Below are 24155 nucleotides of genomic sequence, written 5' to 3'. Positions count from 1 at the left end.
AAAAAATTTCAATCATCCTATCACAAACAGAACTCTTGAGGGTAATTAATAAAAATAACAAAATTCAAGTTAGTGTCACTAGAAATGAACAATTCATCGGTCAATGAAATTGTTTAGGTATACAGTACCTGTTAGTCTGCTTCCTTAGCTGGTTATACATTTTTATTTTTATTTTTCCATTTAGGACAAGGACATTTTGTTTCAATTAGGTATAATTGAAGAGGAATTTTGGAGTAGTGGTAAAATTATTTTTATGTAATTTATAAGTTACGAGTATGAATCGTGAAAGCTACACTATTGTGTTTATATTAGGATAGGATGGTAGGTTATCTACTTTACATCTCTTAGAGTGTGGTCCTTCCTCACACTCTACATGAATGTAGGGTATTTTGTGCATCAGGCTGTCATTACTCGTATAATACTTAAATTTACTATATAAATTCAACATCATTATTATAATCATTGTACTCCCTCCGTTCCATATTATTTTATCCTCTTACTAAAAATAGTTATTTCATATTAGTTGTCTACTTTACTAAATCAAGAAAACATTAATTACCAATATTGCTCTTGCAATTAATTCTTTTTGAAAGTGTTTGCATTTGTTTGTAAAGTTTTTTAAGGGGTAAATTAGTAAATTATTTTTTGTGATCTATAGATCATGAGTTTGAGTCATGACCTATAAATATAAAATATTTTTTTGTCTTAAACTTTGTATCTAATCAAATATGTTCACGTAAAACGAAACGAAGGAGTAAAGTAAAGTAAAGTACTCCCTCTATTCTTATTTAGTTGTCACCATTTTAGGTCTCATGCCTAGGTAAGTTATCATTGTATTCTTATTTAATGTTCTCTTAAAGTCAAATTTTCAATAAATGAACATGAATTGATTTATTCTGATTAATTAATTTGACCAATGAACATGAATAAGTTACTTTTTCTTATATTTGTTAAGAGAATGTTTGGCATTATTGTTAAAAGGGCAAAGGGTCAAATAAGCCCCTAAACTATTCTAAAAGGTCTAGATATATCCTCCGTTTAAAGTTTGGCTCACTCATGCCCTCGCCGTCCAACTTTTTGTCTAAATATACCCTTATGGGCGTTAGTTGGTCTGTTGGACATATCCAGCTCATTTTCCATTTCTTTAAAAGTCACATGGAATTGCCATGCCATTTTGACTTTACTACATGACATTTATATGAAAGTGGAAAGGGATCAATTATGCCCCTAAAAAATTCAAACCCATAAACACCTAATCCTACCCATAAATCAACCCCCCTTTTAAATAAACTACCCGACCCGTTTTCAACAATTTTGTTTAAATTTTTATTTTTTTTAGTAAATCTCAAAAATTAGTAATTGATTGATAAAAAATATGACAAAAATATAAAATTAATACCAAAACTTCACAAATAAATATTGTAACTTTAAATTAAACAATGTTTTTTTAAAAAAATTCGATAAATCCCGAAAATGAGTAATTGATTAATAAAAAATATGAAAAAAATATAAAATTAACGCCAAAAAATTACAAATAAATATAGTAACCTTAAATTCAAAAATTTCAACAATTTTTTTAATTTTTATTTTTTTCGGCAAATCTCAAAAATGAGTAATTTATTTTTAAAAAAATTTAAAAAAATTGTTGAAATTTTTGAATTTAAGGTTACTATATTTATTTGTGATTTTTTGGCGTTAATTTTATTTTTTTTTTCATATTTTTTATTAATCAATTACTCATTTTCGGGATTTGCCGAAAAAAAATAAAAATTAAAAAAAATTGTTAAAATTTTTTAATTTAAGGTTACTATATTTATTTGTGATTTTTTGGCGTTAATTTTATATTTTTTTCATATGTTTTATTAATCAATTACTCATTTTCGGGATTTACCCAAAAAAAAAATTTTAAAAATTGTTGAAATTGATGAATTTAAGGTTACAATATTTATTTGTGATTTTTTGGCGTTATTTTATATTTTTTTTCATATTTTTCCTATTTTTTATTAATCAATTACTAATTTTTGGATTTATCGAAAAAAATAAAAATTTAAACAAAATTGTTGAAAACGGGTCGGGTAGTTTATTTAAAAGGGGGGTTGATTTATGGGTCAGATCAAGTGTTTATGAGTTCGAATTTTTTAGGGGCATAATTGATCCCTTTCTATTTTCATATAAATGTCATGTGGTAAAGTCAAAATGACATGGCAGTTCCATGTGACATTTAAAGAAATGGAAAATGAGTTGGATATGTCCAGCAGGCCAACTAACGCCCATAAGGGCATATTTAGACGAAAAGTTGAACGGCAAGGGCATGAGTGAGCCAAACTTTCAACGGAGGGTATATCTAGACCTTTTCGAATAGTTTAAGGGCATATTTGACCCTTTACCCAAAAATAACTTTTTTGTAGAAGCAATTTTCTAAAATGGCTTTATAGAAAAGTGTTTCGAAAAAAGGTAATTTGTGTTTGATTAATTCATTTGAAAAATGTTTTTGATATATAAGCAGATTCTGTTTGACTAGTCATTTAAAAAAAATACTTTTAAGAGTCAAATTATGAAAAAGAACAAGTGTCAATGCACTTTTAATATTAAGATTATTTTAATGAGAGAAAATTATTTTAAATATCTATTATAAAGTCTGGAATTAAAATTTCACTTCTATTAGATCAATATGTACATATTTAAATTTTGAATAAATATTATATATAGAGAAATAAAAAAATAAATTAAATATTCATATAATATTAACATAATAATTTGAATATAATAAAAATATCAAGCAAAATAAATTTAAAAAATCATTCCACAAATTAAAAATGGGAAAAAGGATAAATATACCTCCGAAATATTGTAAATGGTATGCAAATACCCTCCGTCATACTTTTGGGACATTGGTACCCCTGCCGTCCAAAAACTAGAGCATATATACCCTTTATACTAACGGACATACACATGTCATAATCTTACCCACCGATCCGACATTTATCGACAGATAAGATTACGCCACGTGTCCCTATTTAGTCTTTCGTTAGAGTGAATGACATATATGCTCTAGTTTTTAGACGGCAGGGGCACCAATGTCCCAAAAGTATGACAGAGGATATCTGCATACCATTTACGATAGTTCGGGGTTAAAAATTACTACATATGAAAATTTACCTAAATAAATAAATAAATATAAGGAATATATTGGTAAATATGTATATATTGCAAGGATAGTTTGGTCTTGAAAAAAATAAATTCCTGCTTTTTTTAAGAAGCAGAAATTTTTAGTTTTTCCCAACAACAGAAAAAATGATTCTACCTCCAATTAAAAGCCGTTTTATATGTTAGCCAAACACCTTAATTTTTCTAAGAAAGTGTTTTTCTTCAAAATAAGTGTTTTTGGCCTCCCAACATCAATGTTAAACAGGCTCTAAATTCATACTTTCAAGGTTCATAACTCTTGAAGGTAAAATAGAAAGAATAATGTTATTTATGCATTGATTTTGTGAAATGACAAGTATTAAAGAATATTTATTTTTAATAAGGACGATATGTAATTAGGAACGGGGAAAGTATGTTATAACAGTATACATAGGAAGGGGACGTTTGGTTTGAATACAAGTTATGTTGGGATTAGTTATGCTGGGATAAGTTATGTTGGAATTAGTTATGCTGGGATTAGTTTTTATTGTATGTTTGGTTTGTCATATTCAAACTTATATTCATTGGATAATTTTTAAGAATAAATTGTTTGTTTACAAAAATATCCCCCATCTTATTCAGTTTTTTTTTCTATGCAAACTTTAGTTATTCATTCTTTAAAATAAAATTTTCATCTTATTTAGCTTAATATTTTTGTGTGTGCATTTCCATGATTGTGTCATGTCTTTTTAAAATAAAACTTTAATCTTATTTAACTTAAAAATAAAACTTTCATCTTATTAGCTTAAATATTTTGTGTGTACATTTCCATGATTGTGCCGTGTGTTTTTAAAATTAAACTTTCATCTTATTTAACTTTAAAATAAAATTTTCATCTTATTTAGATTAAAAATAAAACTTTCATCTTATTTAGTTTTAAAATAAAACTTCCATCTTATTTAGCTTAAAAATAAAACTTCTATTTTAAGTTTGTTAAAGTAAGAGAAATTTTATTATTAAAGTCATCTATATTTTAATTGATATATAAAATATAATTTTTAATTGAGTAATAAACTATTTAATTAAAAATATGTAATTTAGTAATGGAGTGAACATTTTAAGAGAAATCAAAATATAAATAAACATAAGAATTAGACAAATAAATTTAACTAATAATATATTCATAAATAAAAATTGTTTTTATAAAATTTATTTTTTTAATAGAAAATTATATTATCATAGAAACAACGAATAATTAAGGTTGTGAATGTTATTTAAAATGTCGTTAAAATTAATATACATAAATATAAAAGTGGTGTATAGAAGGGAGTTTAAGGAGGATATTTTTGTTATTTTACATACTTTTTCCTATGATAAGTTATCCTGAGATTACTATTCCATCCCAAGTGACAGTGAGGGATAACTTATCCCTGGACCAATTGTTAATCCTGATATAAGTTATCCAACATTTGCAACCAAACAACAAATTAAAGGTCACTCAAAAATTATCCTGGGATTCACTCTTCTTATCTATCTCATCCAACGACATAGTATTAAATTCGTTATTTCCAACGGGTAGGGGCTGGGTTAGGTGCTTGTTTTGGGTGGGGTGAAACATCATCCAGTGGCACTTTTTAGTTTCGTTTTTTGAAAAATGGTCATTGTTTCTAGTTTTAAATTCATAAATTTAACTTTAAAATGATATTCTAAGTTTCATTTATGAGTTTTAGAACAATTGAAGATTATTTTTTAAATTACAAAAGCTGGAAAATGATTATTTATGACCAGACTTGACTAATTCAAATTTATGTTAAAAAATCACACTTTAAAAGGTAAAAAGCGCTTCTTACAAAAAAACGACTTCATTTTCATCTGAGACCTTTGATATATATTCTAAAATTGCACTTGTGAACTTTAAAACTTCAAGAGATTATTTTTCAATTACATAACTGAAAAATGATTACTTGTGATTTTTTTTACTAGTTTAAATTTAAGTAGAAACATCACTTTGAAAGGTAAAACGATTTTATCAAGATTAACTTTATTTTTCCTTTGAGACCATTGATTAAAAATAAATTATTACTTGTCACTCTGCGTTTGATTACAAACATTTTGTACATTTATGATTGAATGCACACATTTGAATTCGAAGGTGAATTGAATTATTTCACAATGTGCATAATGGACCTACAAATTAGGAAAAAAAGGGTTTGTGGGACACACAATAATGTGAAAATGTCTCTAATAATAGTAGGGGCCTCTCACCTCCCCCCAAAAAAAGTCATAAAATTAAAATAAAAAATAAACACCGTCTTATAAAGAGAAAATGTACATAAATAATATGACAAAAAATAAATTATGTTTAATATAAAATAATTCTACCTCTATAGGTGAAAAAGGCAAAGACAACATCATTGTATTCATTGATATAGAGAGCCTCTCTTTTCTTCTTTTCTTGTCTCATAATGAAAAAAATGTTTATTGAATTTGGAAAATAACTTTTTCAAAAATAACAATTCATTTTTTATATTTATTTTGGTGCCGACTAATTCTATTTGCATCAGAAATTCCACATTTGGCGGTACAACGCTCTTCATCGAAGATAGTTAAAAATTAAATCTGAAACCTCGGATAAATGATAAAAAAATACTTATCATTTTTTTTTCTTTTCTTATTTTATTATAAACATTTATATTTGAATTGTTCTTGTTGGTTAAATTATTAAGTAATAATATTTGTAGTCAACAAATATAGAGTTTTTTTTTATATATATATATTTGACATACATTTTGCAGAAAAATTGCAGGAATCATTGAATTGGCACTTTTGCATTTGCATTGACAATGATGATATCTCTTTTATCATTATCAAATGACTTTAATCATTTCATCACTTTTGTTACATATTCCTGATGTTCTCTTAGGTACGGAGTTAATTTATATTAAGGAGAGTTTTTGTGGTAATATAAAAAAATTTCAGCGTGAATTTAAATTTAAGCGGATTTTAATACAAATATCAAATAACAGGTGGTAAACAAACAAAAAAAAACATATTATTTGGGATTTATTAATTGATTAAATACAATATATCCTATATATATTCCTTATATAAATGTAATACTCATATGATTTAGAAAGGAAAAATGTATATCTAGTCAATAATAACGTGGAATTCGAACACCGGGTGGAAAAAAAACCAATCACTCACTTTTTAAACGCCGGAACTTTTGATTAATTAGCCCCTCATGTTGGGTTAAAGATTAGCATTAATTAGGCACACTAATAAGTTTATCCAGTTTTATAAGTTTCCTAAGCTATATATATTATTATATTAGTGTATGGAATATTTTTTTATAATTAAATTGATGTAATTTAATAATACCAAGTTATGAATTTGAACTCATGCAACCCTATGAATTCAATGAGTATGTCAATTCATCTCCACATTTTGTAGGGGTAAAAGAGTCGAATTTACGGTTATACAATTAAAAATTGCTCGATTTTATTATCCATTAGATTTTTTTATATATAAAATATTAGTTTTATATTTAGGTAAAGAGAAAATGATAAAAATACCTCAACGCGACATAAATGACATAAATATCCCTTCTTTGTTGGATTGTCCAATAGTTGGTGGATGTCCAATCTCGCGTAACTTTTTCATGAAATGAACATCACGTGGTATGTTATCTCACCACTCCTTAGGTTGTGCCGAGTCAAATCTGCTCCCTTTTTTTTCCGTTAAGTCCTAACTCATTTTATCCCCTTCAATCCACTTCTTGCTCTATCACTATCATCTCTTTCATTATTAATTGAATGTGGTTAATCAAATATCACGAATATTAAAATCAGAATTCATGAGTAATATTTGTGAAATAAGAATGCTATTGTCTAAACTTTTTAAACTTAACTATCAATGTGAGGGGGGGGGGACAAGAAATTAACATTGATATGAAAACTCAATTAATTACCTACTACTACCAAAGACATGACTCCACTCTCATTTCTTCCCACTAATAATAGCATGTGTAGTAGTCATGGTGTAGAGTGGCTACTTTTGCTTCTCTTTTAATTGTATTTTTTTAATAATAATGATGGTGCTCATGTTAATTTATACATATTTTTATCGAAGCTTAGATAAATAGAAAGAAATTACTTAATACATTGTTTATCTTTCATTAGATTTGATCCCTAGCCTTCCTATTTGCCTATTATATTAAGATCACATCCTTATAATACTACAAAGAAAACATGCATTAGTGACATACAATTATTCTTATCGCTAAACAATAAAAATTTGTTATAACTTTATTTAACAATGGATTAGTGAGAGTACATTATCAAAAATTCATACTAGCCCTTTCCTTTTAATTTAGTGCTAAATACTCTTTTACCTTTTCTCTTCGAGAAAATCTCACTTACTTTAAACAATGAATATTCATATCGTCGATCTCAATTTACACCTTTATCTTATCGTCGATCCCAACTTATTCAGAGTTGAAATCTAGTAATAATTATCGTTATTCGCTAAAAAATCTAACCCTCACATTTTTTTATTATATTTACTCATTTCATTGACAACTAGATCAGACTAATCTTAAATGATCTCCTCCCTATTTTTCTTCAAGAATATCCTTACCAAACTTCCCTCCACCCCTAGCCCCCACATAAGCAAAAGACATAAATATTCAAAAAGTAAAGCAAAATGGGATTTGACTATGGGATCAAATATTGATTGAGATTGAACTCTCTTTATTAGACATACATCATGACCCTTATATCATGCACTGTCTTACTATATAGGAAAAAAACTAGGGTCCCCACCCCTAAAAATAAACCCAAAAAGGTGAAGGGAAAAAAAATCTAACTTTTTTTCTCTATGTTTTATTTGGCTTTCTACTCTTTTCTTCAACCAATTTTTTGTATTTGTCAATTTTTATCATTGTGATAGAATGACATAGTTGAAAATTTCCCACTTTTTCTAAGTGCATTTAGAATTTGTAAAGTGTAGTTTTATTTCTAAATAAAGAGAACAATAAGTCAATACTAATAAAAATATTCAATATAGTGTCACAAGGTGGAGTCTGAAGGGGGATAAAATATACACATTTTTATTCTTAATTTACGAGGATAGAGAGAGCTTTTCTAAAAAAAAAATCGGCTCAAATAAAGCATATAAAAAAATATTTCTAAATAAAGAGTAAACTTTAAAGCATAGTTTTACTTCTAAATAAAGAATAGATTTACTAGTAAAATGCTTCAATAAATGTACAAAAAGGAAAAGGAAAAACATAAAAGAATAAAATAAAAAAAAATACTCCCCTGCTTAAAAAATGTGACACTGTTCTCTTTTAAAGATTCAAATTATATAAATTTTCATCAATATTTTTTAATATATTTTTTTATCATATTGACATGCGAAGAATTGCAATTTATAGTATTTTTAATATAATTTTTGAATATTCAAATTTTAATTTCGAAATATTGAGTTGAAACTTGATCATGTCAATCATATTAATTCTCGAGAAGCTAAAAGTATCGTATAAATTAAGACAATAGCACATAAGTACGTGAAGAGCATACTTGGAAGTACATTACACCGAAGACATATATTTTTGGGCTAAAGGCCCATTTAAGCACAATATAGATATGAGCCCAAATCAACAGTTTGGGCCAATAAAGAGGCTCATCAACAATAAGCTGTACAACCATTGAAAAATCACCCCATATACACATTTAAGAGTAAATATTACGAGTTTTAAACCTACTTTTAAAAATTTCTTGATTATAACAGAATATTTACTGGTTATGACATATCAGTTAAAATTATTTTTATTTTAAATTTAAATTATATTTATTTAATAAATCATTAATATATTTAAAGGTTTTTAATATTAATTAATAATAGGTAATTAGTTTGTTTTTTACTTCATTTTTTAAAAAGAAAATGTCAGTTACCCAAATTTAGGGATTTACTCAATATTTTTTCCTTGTTTACCGTTACCCTCACCAATCGTACACCACACCCCCACCCCCACACGTTTCTTCACTCACACACGCCTCAACCCACCACCCACTATCATTCTCTCTCCATTATTTCTCATCTTCTCCAAAATCAAACCGCCAAAACCCACCAACACTCCAAAATAAACCGATTAATCATGTCTAAGAAATCGATGGAAACTCCAAGAAAGAGCCCTAGATTTGATGAAACCTTAATCGATGATGCTCATGCTCCATCCTTTTAACATACTGTCTAAAGATGGCGCGATCAGCGAAAGTGAAGTTACGGGGACAGTTGCTAGCAAATATGGTGGACCTCGAATAGCAAAAGAACACGTTCCGGATACAACCGATTATCCTACACCAATAGCACCGATTAAAAGGTCGAAATAGTTGATTGGATAATTCTTTTCTGTTTAACTTTTGGATAATTCTTTACCGTTTAAGTATTTGATGATATATACTACAATATGTTATCACAACAATTGATTGCACCTTTTTATTCTTGTTTGAGTGTTATAAAATAGTTAACATTGTGCACATAGTGTCTGGTATGAAAATTTTTTTTATAATGTTTGGGTTTCATAAGTTCAGGACAAAAATACTATACATAATTCATACACTTCGGATACACTATCTTTTAAGCAGTAATGTGTATACTGAATGTATGAAACAGGTATGAAATACCAGTTATATCAATATGATTATGAATTTACTATTAAAAACGTGAATTGTGTTTTCCTTGTTTTCTTATTTTAGTTTGGATTAAAAGTAATTATTATGTGTATGACCACATCTTAAATTAGTCACTAATATATACAAAATCTTAAATATGAGACAATTTTAAATATAAACAATTCGACAGATTTGGTATTATTGAATAGTGTATAAATAAAAAATTCTTACAGTATGCATTATGTATGATTAATCAATGATCAGTGTATGCGTCTGTCTTATTTTCTCATGAATTAACTATGCTTAATATATGTATGACCAACCATAAAACAAGTGTTTGAATTAACTACATAATTAACTTTTTATAAGTAGTCCAAATATATACAATACATTTAAATCTGGAACAAATTTTAAAAACAACTGTATGAAATTTGTGTACTTAATGAATGAATCTTGAATAAATTGAAACACATATAAAAAAAAATAGTGATTAAACCATAAAAATAGTGTTTGAATTAATTACATAATTAACTTTTTATAAGTATTACTAATATTTACAATACATTTATCACCCCTAAAATTAGTGTTTGAATTACATAAATATGCTTAATATATGTATGCCCAACCATAAAAATAGTGTTTAAATTAACTACATAATTAACTTTTTATAAGTAGTCCTAATATATACAATACATTAAATCTGGAACAAATTTTAGTAACAACTGTATGAAATTTGTGTACTTAATAAATGAATCTTGAATAAATTGAAACACATATCAAAAAACAATGGATTAAACCATCAAAATAGTGTTTGAATTAATTACATAATTAACTTTTTATAAGTATTACTAATATATACAATACATTTAATTAGGAACAATTTTTATTAACAACTTTATGAATTTTGTGTATTGAATGAATGAATCTTGTATAAATTGAAACACATATAAAAAAACTAAATTTATAAGAGTATGCATTATGTATGATTACTGAATGAATAAACTAAGTTATGCACAATGGATATTTAGTAAAGAAATTCAAATTAACTTTCTTTTATCTAAGAAAACACGCACACCAACATCATTGTGTATTCTAACAGGTGGGCATCGACCATCTACTAAATATTTTATCTCTAAATCATTTATATTAGTATCTATCATAAGCTGCGATGTTATCACGCTTAATAGACCACTATAAAGACTAGAAGAATCATATAAAACCCCTTCCATTTGAAAATCCACATAATGCCCTGTTTCATTAAAAAAAAAAAAAGGTATTAGATTATAAACAAACAATTCGAAATACAAATATCATTCAGACAGACAGAATATTACAAAACAATTTTTATATTTAATTAAACAAACAATTCTTACAAATATCATTCAAATAGTACATTCCAAGCACTTTCATACTATTATAATACATAAATCATAACATCAAATACTTATTTAATAACAAAAAACGTTATACACAAATGTCTACATAAAATTTCACCATCAATACAACATTAAAAAAACTTTTCATACATTTCGTCAGACACGACTACAAACGAAATTCATACTTTCTTAATATACATTTCATACACATGTCGCAAAGACAACTTATATCATACCAACATTCAAACACACTTAATACACATTTCATACAACAATTACTCACTCATAACAAATACATTTTTTTAATCGTACCAGATAATTAATTTCTAACTCACTAATTTTTTCAGCGGTGACAACATCTAATATGATCCAGTAAAATTTAGAATTTAATACCAACTAAAATCATTTGTCCTACAATTTGTCAAAAAATCCAAATAATTTTGTTTACATATAAGTTAGCACATTTTTCTTACAGATTTCTTTCCAAAAATTCTATTAAATTCATTCGCAAATATACAATCACTTTATAATTTAAGAAAAAATACACAAAACAACCACAAAAACTTAAAATCACTAACATTATACATTTTACAACATTTTCAGTTAAACAAAATAATTTTTCATTTCAACTCAACTTAAAAACAAACAATAAACAATCTAAATACTTACCCGAATGATCCCATCTTCCACCGTGTTTAATTAAAATTAATACGCAACTGTCCATATCAATAAAGTCAATTTTTTCAATGAAAAAAAGATTCAACTATGATTTTTTTTTTTTTTGGATGAAGAATGAAGAGAGAGAAACTTTGATGAAAAGAAGGAAATGATCTGATTAGATTTAATTTTAACGGAATTGAGTTAATTAAGGATAAAAATAATGTTAATTTGTTTGAATTCCTTATTTAGTGCTAATCATTAATTATCTATAATAATTTCAAATTAAATAACGGCCCACAAATTCAATCTTTTAATTTATTGTTTTTTAATTCCGTTTTTAAAAAAACAATTTTGTTTATTTATTTATTTATTTATTTATTTACAGTTTTTTTCCAATTAATAAAACATTTCTCTTTTTGGTGAATTTGTTAAAACCTGAAATTGTAAATGCTATAATTTGAAACTGAAACTCTACTGCTATAGCTCGAAAATAATACTATAATATATGTTATATATGAAATTTTCACTTTTAAGATTTCAAAATTTCACATCTTAAGATTTAGATGATCCGCTAGCGTAAAAAAATTCTTTATACTAAAGGTGTACAAAACGTAAACTCATAGAAAAATAGTCACAACTTAATAGAACAAAAGATATCCTCCTCCTCGTCTTCTCCTCCTCCTTTACACAGAACAAAAAAATAAAAATAATGATCACACGCTTCCAAATTAAACATTAGATACTGAAACATGATTAATGTTTTCACTTTTCAATAATTCTTAAAATTTTCAGATGCAAATAAATAAATAAAACATTATTTTGCTAGTCTTTTCATTTTTTCATTTGTACATAACTTTGTACCACTACACTAAGCTCATCAAAACCCTTAAAATCATAAACATTATTGTCATTGTCACTGACACTCTTAACCTCATCAATATTATCGCTCGTAGCTTGAATAATATTATTTTTGTCACTAACATTATGTACATATTGTTGTACCACCACACCAAGCTCATCAAAACCCTTATAATGATAAACATTATCATCGACATGATTACTTGATGATGAAATTAAATTTGGAGTAGTAATTTCTTGGACAAATTGACGATTGTCATAAAACTCCAAATTGTTGTTGATACCTACAAAATTTTGTCCATGCTCCAATTTTTCTTCATGAATCGGATCGTCATGATCAATTATATTTTCATAGCCATTGACATACTTAACTTCGTCAATATTATAGCTCGTAGCTTGAATAATATTGTTAAAAATATTGTCATTGACATTTCTAACCTCATTAGTATTATCGCTCGTAGCTTGAATAATATCCTCATCGTTATTATTGGTCCTTTTGTTGATATAGATCTCGCACAATACACTTTTGTCCAACTACACACATTTTAAGGGGTTAAATGCAAAAAAATAATAATTAATTCTTCTATTGAAAAAAAAAAACATTGAGGAATGTTATAAAAAAATTACAATAAGAAGCTTCAATAATAATAATAATAATAATAATATATTCAATGTATTTTTAAAACTAAATAAGAACATATAACAACATATTTGATCGGTATAATTTCAAAACTAAGTACGAACATATATACTACTACTACAGTAACAACAACAACAACAATAACATATTTAATGTATGTAATTTTATAGTCAAATAAGAACATATATACACTACAATAACAACATATTTGATCAGCATAATTTCAAAACTAAATAAGAACATATATACTACTATTACTACTACTGTAACAACAACAACAGCATATTCAATGTAATATCACAGTCAAATAAGAACATGCATACACTATAACAACATATTCAGTGTAATTTCAAAACTTACAAAACATATATATACTACAACAACAACAACAAGAATATATTTAGTATAATTTTAAAACTAAATAAGAACACACATATATATACACTACTACTACTACACTATAATAATGACGACGACAACAACAACAATATACTCACTGGAATTTCAAAACTAAATAAGAGAATATATATATACACTATTACTATATTATAACGATGACGACAACAATAACATATTTTGTGTAATTTCAAAACTAAATAACAATATATTTAAAAAATTATGAAAAATTACTAACCTCGTGTGGAGAACTTTTTTTATCAATACGAAATTCATGCATTTTCCACTTAGATTTAATTCCTTTTTCTTCTTGGTAATCAAGTGTCTTTTTGTACCCAATAATTTGATCATTTTTCTTTATTTCTACATCATTGCCAGTAGCTTTCCAAAAGCCTTTGCTGCCTCCCACTTGTCTATTTGGTCTACCTCCTCTTTTGTACTTTCTTTCCCTTCTTGTGAAGAAATACCAATTGTCCCCTCTTTTGTGTTTATTTTCCGTCGCTGATGAAGATATAATTAAGTAAATAAAAGTGTAAGATGTCGTTTAATAAATTAATCACATTTTATTCGAGATAATAAATATTACACATATAATTCAACAAGGTATCATACTAGACACAAATTGCATGTACATACGAAAGAATGTGAAAAAATGATTTACGTAATTGTAAAAAATTATTTATAAAAGGATCATAAAGATACATGATTTATTAATTTAGTGTCTTAGCTTTTAGACGAGATAATTTTTACAAATAACGACACAATATATTCATTGTAATTTCCCGATATAGAGAGTAATGTGGTGTGTATACCCCACAAGGTAGAGATCAGACTATATACAATAAATCCTCAACCGCAAGTAAAAGACAAGATAATATCGATATCACAATATAATTAACTAAATCGGGTATCAGATCAAACAAAGGTCCTAAGTGACTTTGAGTTTCACATGCATATATATTACTTGAATTTATTAATAAAAATATAGAGTTTTGTTCTACAACATGTAACTATATATAGAACTCCAATGACTCCTCCAAATAATAGATTTAGGGTTTCGACACAATAATTTTCTTCTAGGTAAAAATATATTAACTTATGTGTGTAATCTAGTAATATTTTTTTCAGATAAAACCTAATTACTCACATAATATGCTTATATCAAATCATATCGACTTACCATATAATTAAATATCAAGTGCCAATAAATTTTTACCTTTTTTCCCTAACTTGCACGTATGAAACCTTTCTTCGTAAGAACCAAAATAAATAAAATAAAATAAAAAGAAAAAAAATCTTCTTACTTTATGTCAATATAGATATAATTAAACAAAAAATAAAAAGAGAAAAAAAATTCTTCTACTTAAATACATATATTAAACAAAAAGAAAATAGAGAAAAGTTCTTCTACTTAACGTCAATATACGTAAAATTAAACAAAAAATAAAATTGAACTAGATCAATGATTATGATGGAATGAATAGGATCCTCCAACACACAAATACAAGCATTGATCACCAGATGAGAATTTTTTTTTAAAAAAACATCGAACAAAAAAAAAAGAGAGATATATAAGACAAATTAAAGGACTTACTACCAAAGGTTATGGTAGGATGGGACAAATAAAATCTCTTTATTCTTAATCAAAGTTCCGAATTCAAATTTTGAATATAAGAAAATGGATTCTACTAAAGAACGTTTATGAATTAATAAAAAGTAAAAAAAAATCGACTTACTGCAATATTCTTGAGGGTGATAACTATTGATACATATTTCTTGAAAATCATTAATTTTTGGTAATTTTTCACCATTGATTTTCTTCATCAAATAATGCTCAATGAGCTCATCATCTTTTGGTAAAAATCTATAACCTAATGGAATTGAATTAAACTCCTCCATATATCTGCAAAAAAAAATAAAAAAAATTCCTAATGATCTTAAAACACGTACTACTAATAATAATTCTAGGATTATAATAAGGAAGAAGAATAAAGGACGTATTAATTATAATATAATATTTATATGTATTATTTCGTGTGAGTTATATGTCACCAGTTTGATATGATCTATGAAGATAATCTCTAATACTTGTATTAAGGTAAGCAATTGTCTACATTACATACCTTGAGCTTGAAGTTTGACGACTTTGCAAACACAGAATACTTGATGCACGAGCTGAAACTTAGGTTTAGAATTTTTAGTATAATTTCTAATTTATGATTTATTTATTTTACGTATGTTGTCATGTATAAGAAATAAATATAAAGATACCTTTTATTATCCAAATAGGATAAGGCAATTAATTTGTACAACGGCAAAATTAGCTAGTAGATAGAAAATAGGATTATCCAGCTGGATTGTACTAATATTCTAAAGAGGTTAATGTTTATTTAGTTTTAGGGTGAACAAAATCGAATTAGAAATCGCATCAAATCGTAAATTGAGAAAAAAAAACTTGATTAGTGATTTGGTTTAACTAGGTTTGGTATCGAAGAAAAAACCGACTATATTGAGTTGGTTTGGTTTTAACTTTAAAAAGTTAACCCAAGACCAAACCAACCCAACATTATATATATAATTTTTAAAAAATATTTTATACATAAAAGTATTATTTTGATATAAGTTATAAATATTTTTTATATTTTTTCATAATTTCTATTTTTTAACATATTATTTCAAGTTTGACTTAAAATTTTGAATAGTCCAATAAAGCTTATATTTCATAAATATTAATAACTCTTAACAAAGTTAAAATCAAAATCAAAATTAAATCATTACTACTGCTAACAAAAAAAGCAACTCAATACTAAGAATGACAATAATATTGAATATTTGTTCTTTAGTTATATATTTGTTTAGATAGTTAAAATACATAACCTAATTTTAGTTTTCTTTAATGTTTAGTCAGATTATTAATACAAATTAGACTTATTTTGGCATGATTAAGCTAGCGTTTGGCCCCAAGTTCCCAAATACTCTTGACAAAAATATTTAGGCAAAGTTTCTGGTGAAATTACACCATGTGTTTGGCCCCAAATTTTTTCAAGAATATTGGACTATTTCAAAAAATATGATCTATACCCATAAGTTCTAAAAACTATTAAAATACACATAAATTTGTATCATCATTTTATAATGAATATGTTTCATTAAAAAATAACCTTATAGTATACATTGATAACAATCAACAATAACAAAATAACAACATAGGCAAGACAATACATTAATCTCGTACTCAAACTTGTCACTGATTCGGTTATAATGATAACTTATTAAACACAAATTGTTCTTTTTTCTCAATTTTGTCACTCAAATTAGAACTCAAACTTTTTTCGGAGGAGGTAATAACAAAAAGTTGGAATTAATAAATAATGAGTGTTTTTTATAAAATAAAAAAGTTAGGGGTAATTTTTGAATTTTTTTAAATTCTCAAATATTAGAACTTGACCCAAATACTAGATTTTTTTAGTACTTGGGAACTTGGGATATTTGGCAAATATATTTGTCAAGTTATATGACCAAACACCACCTCCCAAGTTTTCCCCGTGTTTTTCCAAAGTATTCTTGGGGCCAAATAGGTCCTAAGTACTTTAAAATTATGATCATTTTCATTTTGACTTAGTTGTTTGTAATGTTTGTTTATTGTGATTTCATTATTATTTTTGTTGAATATAATTAGTGGCATCACTATATCATGTTTGGTGTTATTTTCTTAAGAAACACCGTAGGTAATTATATTTTGGTAAAACTAAATAAATATATGAAACAAATATTAATTATATGTTTGTATGAATAATTTACGAAAAACCCAAAAAACTAGAGAATCCGAAAAATCTGAAAAAATTAGAGGTTCAAAACCCAAATTTTATTAATTTGATTTAGTTTATAGATTTAGAAATCCGACATAAATAATTTAGTTTGGTATGTAAAAAACTTGAATTAACTCGATCCATGTACACTTCTATCTAATTAATATCAAGTCGTATAAATTTACTATAGTTAAGTAAAGGATACATAGTTATTAAGCATAGTTAAGTGCTAATTCTTAAAGAACTATATATAAAGTGTAAACATATGTCATCTATATATAATTATTTAATGTAACTTCGAGTTTGAATAATTTTTATTCGATATCTGATATTTCCTGACCTAATTAATCGGACGCAAAGCCATATAAAAAATGTAGAAACAAAATAAAAACTATATTCAATTCAAGAACAAATAGGAACAGCGAGATAATATTGAATTTGAGGATAATTAATGTTTTCACTTATTGTTTTCTTTGTTTGTTTTCCGGTAAAAAAATATTTGTAATATTTAAGAATTCAGGATTTGATAAGTAAATTGTGTTTGGCTAATCTTTTTTAAAAAACGCTTTTGAGAGTGAAATAACGAAAAATGATAAGTATCAATGTACTTTTAATATTAAGATTATTTTATAGAGATAAAATATTTCAAATGTCTGTTAGAAGTTTTTTAATTAAATTAAAATATACATATTCAAATTTTCAATTAATATTATACATAAATAAATTTTCAATTAATATTATACATAAATAAATTAAGTATTAATATAATATTAACATGACTTAAATATAATTAAAAATATCTGGCAAAATAAATTCAAAAATCATTCCACAAATTAAATCACTATATACAAAAAATTCACCACAGAAATAAATAAACTCTTTCATATTTTTAATCCTACAAAATATTGTTGTTACCTTTATTTCTAATTTTGGAAAATAAAACATAAAATAATATAAAAATCTAAAATATAAATATAATATATAAACATAAAACAATAATAAAATTATATAAAATTAAAAAATATAAAATAATTTTTTAATGAAACTTAACCAAACATATTAGATATGCTAATTAATTAATAAGAGATATATTGATATTAAATATGTATGTATGAAAGGGATATTTTAGTCTTAAAAAAATAATTTTTTGCTTCTGCTTTTTTTATGAAGCAGAAATATTTAGCTTCTTCCCAATATCAGAAAAAACTGCTTCTCCTTCCATTTAAAAATAGTTTTAAGAATTTGCCAAACACTTAATTTTTTTTTTTAAAAAAAGTGTTTTTTCAAAAAATATATATAATATTTTTGACCTCCAAATAGCAATAGCAAGCAAGCTCTCATATTCAAATACTTATAAATGGATTTTCTTAATACATATATAGATTTGAGAGAAAAAAAAATTACTAATTCACGTGAAACGATAAATTATATTATAGATCCGCATCGTGTGCTGCTTCTTTCCCTATAACCATAATTTTGTAGTAAAAATATTTCTTAATGATAAAAATACGAAACGTACCGTATAAAGAAAGACAAAATTAGGCAATTTCATATGATAAGCAAAAATACATTTCAAATGCTCAGTTCACATGCAAATCATATATATGAACCATAGCTTAAAGGAACACCAACTTATATTTATCATAGTAATTATTAAAATTCAAATGGTATTTAATTTTTTTTAAAAAAACATGTTCCATCAATTAAAGAAACATTAATGATTAGTGAAAAAGTCAGTTTGTACTTGTCTGTACACATTCATTGGATTAAAGTCAAAGGCTTAAATTAAATCTCATGTGAAATATTTTATGACCTCAAATTATTTGTCGTATTTTTTTTTATATAATTGTTAAAAAGATATTAATTAAGAGTTTTTTTATTGATAATTTTATTTTTATTTATGTTTTAAAATATAATCTCAATCTTTAAGAACAATTACTATTAAGGATAAATTAGAAAAAAAATAATTAATTTTGTCTTAAACTTCAATAAGTAATTTGAGATAATTATTTATAAAAATGGCGACAGATAATATGAGATGGAATACAAAAATAAACAACAAGGAAGCTTCATTGAAACCTATAAATTTTCAACTAATTGATATAGAGCAAATTAAGGAAATCAATGAAGCCTTTTAGGTAAGCCACGTTCTTGATATTTGACTTGTTTACGAATTTAAAGTGTTTTTTAATCATCTAATATTTGAAATTTATTAATTAGATTAATTTAAATTTTCATCAAGTTTAGTAGACAATTAAGATGGTAAAACACACCTTATCAAGAGTGTTTTTTATTTCCAGATTCAAACCCTAAGTCTTTAATTAAGCCTGAAGAGATCTCAATCTGCATATCAACATATTGTTTATTTCCAGATTCAAACCCTAAGTCTTTAATTAAGCTTGAAGAGATCTCAATCTTCATATCAACATATTGTAATAAAAATTCGGGTAACTAAGCATAGTGTATTGATATTCTATTGTCGTAGATCAATTTAACTTGATGGTGTAAAATATTAATATATACATTGTTGGTGTAGATGAGTACTCGGTATTTATGTTGATGCGAGATGCGAGATGCATGTAAATTGATCTGGATATAAAAATTACATTCTTTTGTTTTTCAATTAAATAAAGAGAAAAAAACGAGACAACCTAACATATATCACGGCTAATTTAGTGGCACAATGTAATGGCAACACATTTTTTTAAAAAAAAAATCTTATATTTAATTAATTTTATATATTTTTTTAAAAAATTCATTGCTCTTTAAATAGGACCATATGCTTGATTTTTTCTCTTCAATCTAATTGAGATTTTCATCTTCTTTTTCACTAAGTTTTTGAACAAATATGGCTTCCTTCTTTTCACTTTCTTTTATATTAATTTTCTCTTTATACAATTATAGCTTTGCTTATGCTAATACTGTTCCATATCTTGATGGTAAGTTCTACCTTTATATGAACCTTCTTATTTACTTTCTTGCGATGTTACATCGGATTGACTCTTTAAAAATATTAATGCACCTATATCAAATCCTCTTAAAATGCACTATGTTTTTGAGGTTTCGATAGACACATTCAATGATTTTTTGAATAGTTCGAGCAACATATCAAATCTAGCTACCATAAAGATTAGTAGTGTTTAGAAAAGTTCTTTTAATGTGTAATGAGGATGTTATTAGTATTTAGAGTCCTTTTGGTACTGTGGAAGGGGGCAGAGCTGAATATCGTTCCCCCGAAAAGTATATTGTGTATATAGGTTAAATATAATTTATATACATATATTCATTAAATATTGAGTATTCTTAATAAAATTTCTATTTCATCATTGCTCTGATAGCTATGTTGCCCGGACTTTTCAAAAATGTTGTCGCACCAATATTTGATCCTATAAAACATGCATTACTTTTAAAGAATCTGACAAGTATCCGACGAGATTTTTGGAAGAGTTCGAGCAACATAAGTCTAGAAGAGTAACAAGTTGACCAAGTTGAGGTTGTAGCCAGCTTTTACACCTCAGCCCAATAATTTTACATTTGAGTAATTTTGCATTGTATGCATTGATTTAACTGAGCTATCGGAAACAACCTCTCTATCTGCATGAGGTAGGGGTAAGGTCTATGTACACAACACCCTTTGAGNTAGTGTTTAGAAAAGTTCTTTTAATGTGTAATGAGGATGTTATTAGTATTTAGAATCCTTTTGGTACTGTGGAAGGGGGCAGAGCTGAATATCGTTCGCCTGAAAATTATATTGTGTATATAGGTTAAATAGAATTTTATATACATATATTCATTAAATATTGAGTATTCTTAATAAAATTTCTATTTCATCATTGCTCTAATAGCTATGTTGCCCGGACTTTCCAAAAATGTTGTCACACCAAATATTTGATCCTATAAAATATGCATTACTTTTAAAGAATCTGACAAGTATCCGACAAGATTTTTTGAGAGTTCGAGCAACATAAGTCTACAAGAGTAACAAGTTGACCAAGTTGAGGTTGTAGCCAACTTTTACACCTCAGCCCAATAATTTTACATTTGAGTAATTTTGCATTGTATGCATGGATTTGACTGAGCTATTGGAAACAACCTCTCTACCCGCATGAGGTAGGGGTAAGGTCTATGTACACAATACCCTTCGAGACTCTACTTGTCGGATTATACTAGATATGTTGTCGTATATAATTAATCCCTTTCTAACATTTCACAGATCTACTAGAAAATGGAAACTTTGAACAAGGGCCAAAACCATCAAACATGAATAAAACAGTTATCATAGGCAAACACTCCTTGCCCAAATGGGAAATCAATAACATAGTGGAGTGGGTGTCCGGTGGGCCCCAAGAAGGCGGATTCTACTTCCCGATCCCTCGTGGGGCCCACGCAGTCCGACTTGGGAACGAGGCTTCCATCTCTCAATATGTGAAGGTGAAACCAAACACAACATATTCACTCACATTTGGAGCCACCAGGACTTGTGCTCAAGATGAGGTCCTTACCGTCTCCGCGGGAGGCATGTCTAGTGATCTTAACATTCAAACATTGTACAGTGCTGATGGTGGTGACACTTATGCTTGGGCTTTCAAATCAACATCTGATCTTGTTAAGGTCATATTTCACAATCCTGGAACTCAAGAAGATCCAACATGTGGACCACTTATAGATCATGTTGCAATCAAGGAAATGCTTATGGCAACATATACTAAAGGTAAATTTCAATCCTACAATACTGTATGATCGTAAGACTGCATACACACCACCTTCCCCATACCCCACTTGTGAGATTACACGGGGTATGATGTTGTTGTATGACCTTTTCTAAGGCAAAAACCCTTCAATATCAGTCCCCGTTACAGTCCACTGGGCTAAATTTTGTCTTTAAAAGTTGTCGGATGAACTTTCCTTTCCGTAGACAAATTTAGCCCAAATGGACTAACGGAGACAACACTTGTTACTACTATCATTTCTGTATTCTCCTTTTCAAACTTCTTGGAAGTGCTTTGTTTTAAGCCGAAGGTCTATCAGAAACAACCTCTCTATCTCTACGAGGTAGGGGTAAGGTCTACATACCCTCTACCCTCACCAGACCCCAGTTGTGGGATTACACTGTGTATATCATTGTTGTTGTTGTCGTTGCATACTTAAAATGAGATCCTTATAGAAATACCTTGTTGATGGAACATATGCAGGTAACTTAGTGAAAAATGGTGGATTTGAACTAGGTCCTCATGTATTCAAGAACTTTTCGACAGGGGTACTCGTCCTGCCTTTGAAACAGGACAAGTACTCACCAATTCCAGGATGGATGGTTCAGTTTGCAAAACCATCAAAATACATAGACTCGAAGCATTTCTTCGTGCCTTCAGGAAATGCAGCTGTTGAATTAATAGGAGGAAGGGAAACAGGCATTGCACAGACGGTACGTACAATCCCAGAACAGTTCTACAACCTGACTTTCACCATAGGCGATGCACAGAACAATTGCCACGGAACAATGACAGTTCAAGCATTTGCTGGTAAGGCTAGTACACAAGTTACCTTCGTATCGAATGGAAAAGGATGGTCCAAGACTGCAACCTTCAAGTTCCAGGCTGATTCAATTAGAACAACAATAGCTTTCTACAATCCATACTATCACACGAAGATACACGATTTTGGACACATGTGTGGACCTGTCATCGATGATGTTAGTCTCGTTCATCTCCGTAAATAAACAGAATGAAGTGATCATACTCAGGACAGGTCAATATCAAGACAAGTTTAAACATGAATAGATTTTTCTCTCCAAATACGAATGATATATTCAATAAAAGTGTAAAATCACTCTCTTGTTTCCTTGTAGAAATGTATTTTCTTGATTCCAAACTCAACGATAGCATCAACTTTCTTGATCATTCAGCAAGTTAAATTTTGAAAATTTAACTTGAATCATGGTACTGATGAACTTGTTTGGTTAAGAGTTATTTCATTACATCTACTTAGCTAGCAGTCAGGACAAAATCCCTTTTGTTGATCATTGATCGACTTTAAGATAGGGGTAACGTCTGCATACATCCTACCTTCCCCAGATCCCCACTCGTGGATTTACACTGGTACGTTGTTGTTGTGTTTATTGATAAACTGTAAGGCATTGGCATTTCAAATCACATCCGAAAAGCACCTAGAATAGCAGAATCTGTTTGTCTTATTTTCCTTTTTAGTCCGTTTAAAAAGAGTGTCCTTTTTTCTTTTTTAGCAATTCTTTGATTTCAACTTTCACCTCACATGTTTCAGGCCAAATGATTAAAGGGCATTTTAGTACATTCTACATATCCTTTTAATTTAAAATCACGAGATTCAGAACTCTTCTTTACTTTTCTTAAACTCCGTGCCAAATCAAAACCAAACTATCAGATTGAAACGGAAGGAGTACAAGAATAAACAAAAGGAAACTTCACTGAATTCTACATTGTCAACTAATTTCAAGTGAAACAGAGGAAATTATGGTAACCAATGAAGACTTTAGGTAAGCCATGTTCTTGGTTTGTATTAAACTTGTTTAAGAATTGAAGTTACATATACCTGACAGTGTATAATTTAAGTATAAGCCATGTTCATCGGGTCGGGTGCG

The 24155-nt window shown here is 27.3% G+C and overlaps 2 protein-coding genes across 2 annotated transcripts; one reads left to right on the top strand and one right to left on the bottom strand.

The window, feature by feature from the left end:
* Positions 1 to 12670: 12670 nt before the first annotated feature.
* LOC125854222 (protein CUP-SHAPED COTYLEDON 1-like) lies at positions 12671 to 15632 on the bottom strand. Its single transcript, XM_049533705.1, has 3 exons — positions 15470 to 15632; positions 13972 to 14234; positions 12671 to 13231 (listed from the first exon to the last, which is right to left on the bottom strand). Exons 1-3 carry the CDS (start codon positions 15630 to 15632, stop codon positions 12671 to 12673), a joined length of 987 nt encoding a protein of 328 aa, XP_049389662.1.
* A 4718-nt stretch (positions 15633 to 20350) lies between these two features.
* LOC125855276 (uncharacterized) lies at positions 20351 to 23449 on the top strand. Its single transcript, XM_049534986.1, has 3 exons — positions 20351 to 20481; positions 21756 to 22253; positions 22735 to 23449. The coding sequence occupies exons 1-3, from the start codon at positions 20391 to 20393 to the stop codon at positions 23256 to 23258; spliced, it is 1113 nt and encodes a 370-aa protein (XP_049390943.1). The 5' UTR covers positions 20351 to 20390; the 3' UTR covers positions 23259 to 23449.
* Positions 23450 to 24155: the final 706 nt, after the last annotated feature.

The sequence above is a fragment of the Solanum stenotomum genome, chromosome 2 (assembly GCF_019186545.1).
Source record: "Solanum stenotomum isolate F172 chromosome 2, ASM1918654v1, whole genome shotgun sequence".
NCBI classification, from domain to species: domain Eukaryota; kingdom Viridiplantae; phylum Streptophyta; class Magnoliopsida; order Solanales; family Solanaceae; genus Solanum; species Solanum stenotomum.
Note: the sequence above shows the minus strand (reverse complement) of the source record. Positions and strands in the feature narration are given on the sequence as shown.

Coding starts and splice junctions, on each gene's coding strand:
- LOC125854222 (XM_049533705.1), bottom strand. CDS start 15,632: ATGGAGGAGTTTAATTCAATTCCATTAGGTTATAGATTTTTACCAAAA. Junction 14,235..15,469: donor TCACCCTCAAGAATATTGCA/GTAAGTCGATTT, acceptor TATCTTCATCAG/CGACGGAAAATAAACACAAA. Junction 13,232..13,971: donor AAAAAAGTTCTCCACACGAG/GTTAGTAATTTT, acceptor AAATGTGTGTAG/TTGGACAAAAGTGTATTGTG.
- LOC125855276 (XM_049534986.1), top strand. CDS start 20,391: ATGGCTTCCTTCTTTTCACTTTCTTTTATATTAATTTTCTCTTTATAC. Junction 20,482..21,755: donor TACTGTTCCATATCTTGATG/GTAAGTTCTACC, acceptor AACATTTCACAG/ATCTACTAGAAAATGGAAAC. Junction 22,254..22,734: donor TATGGCAACATATACTAAAG/GTAAATTTCAAT, acceptor GAACATATGCAG/GTAACTTAGTGAAAAATGGT.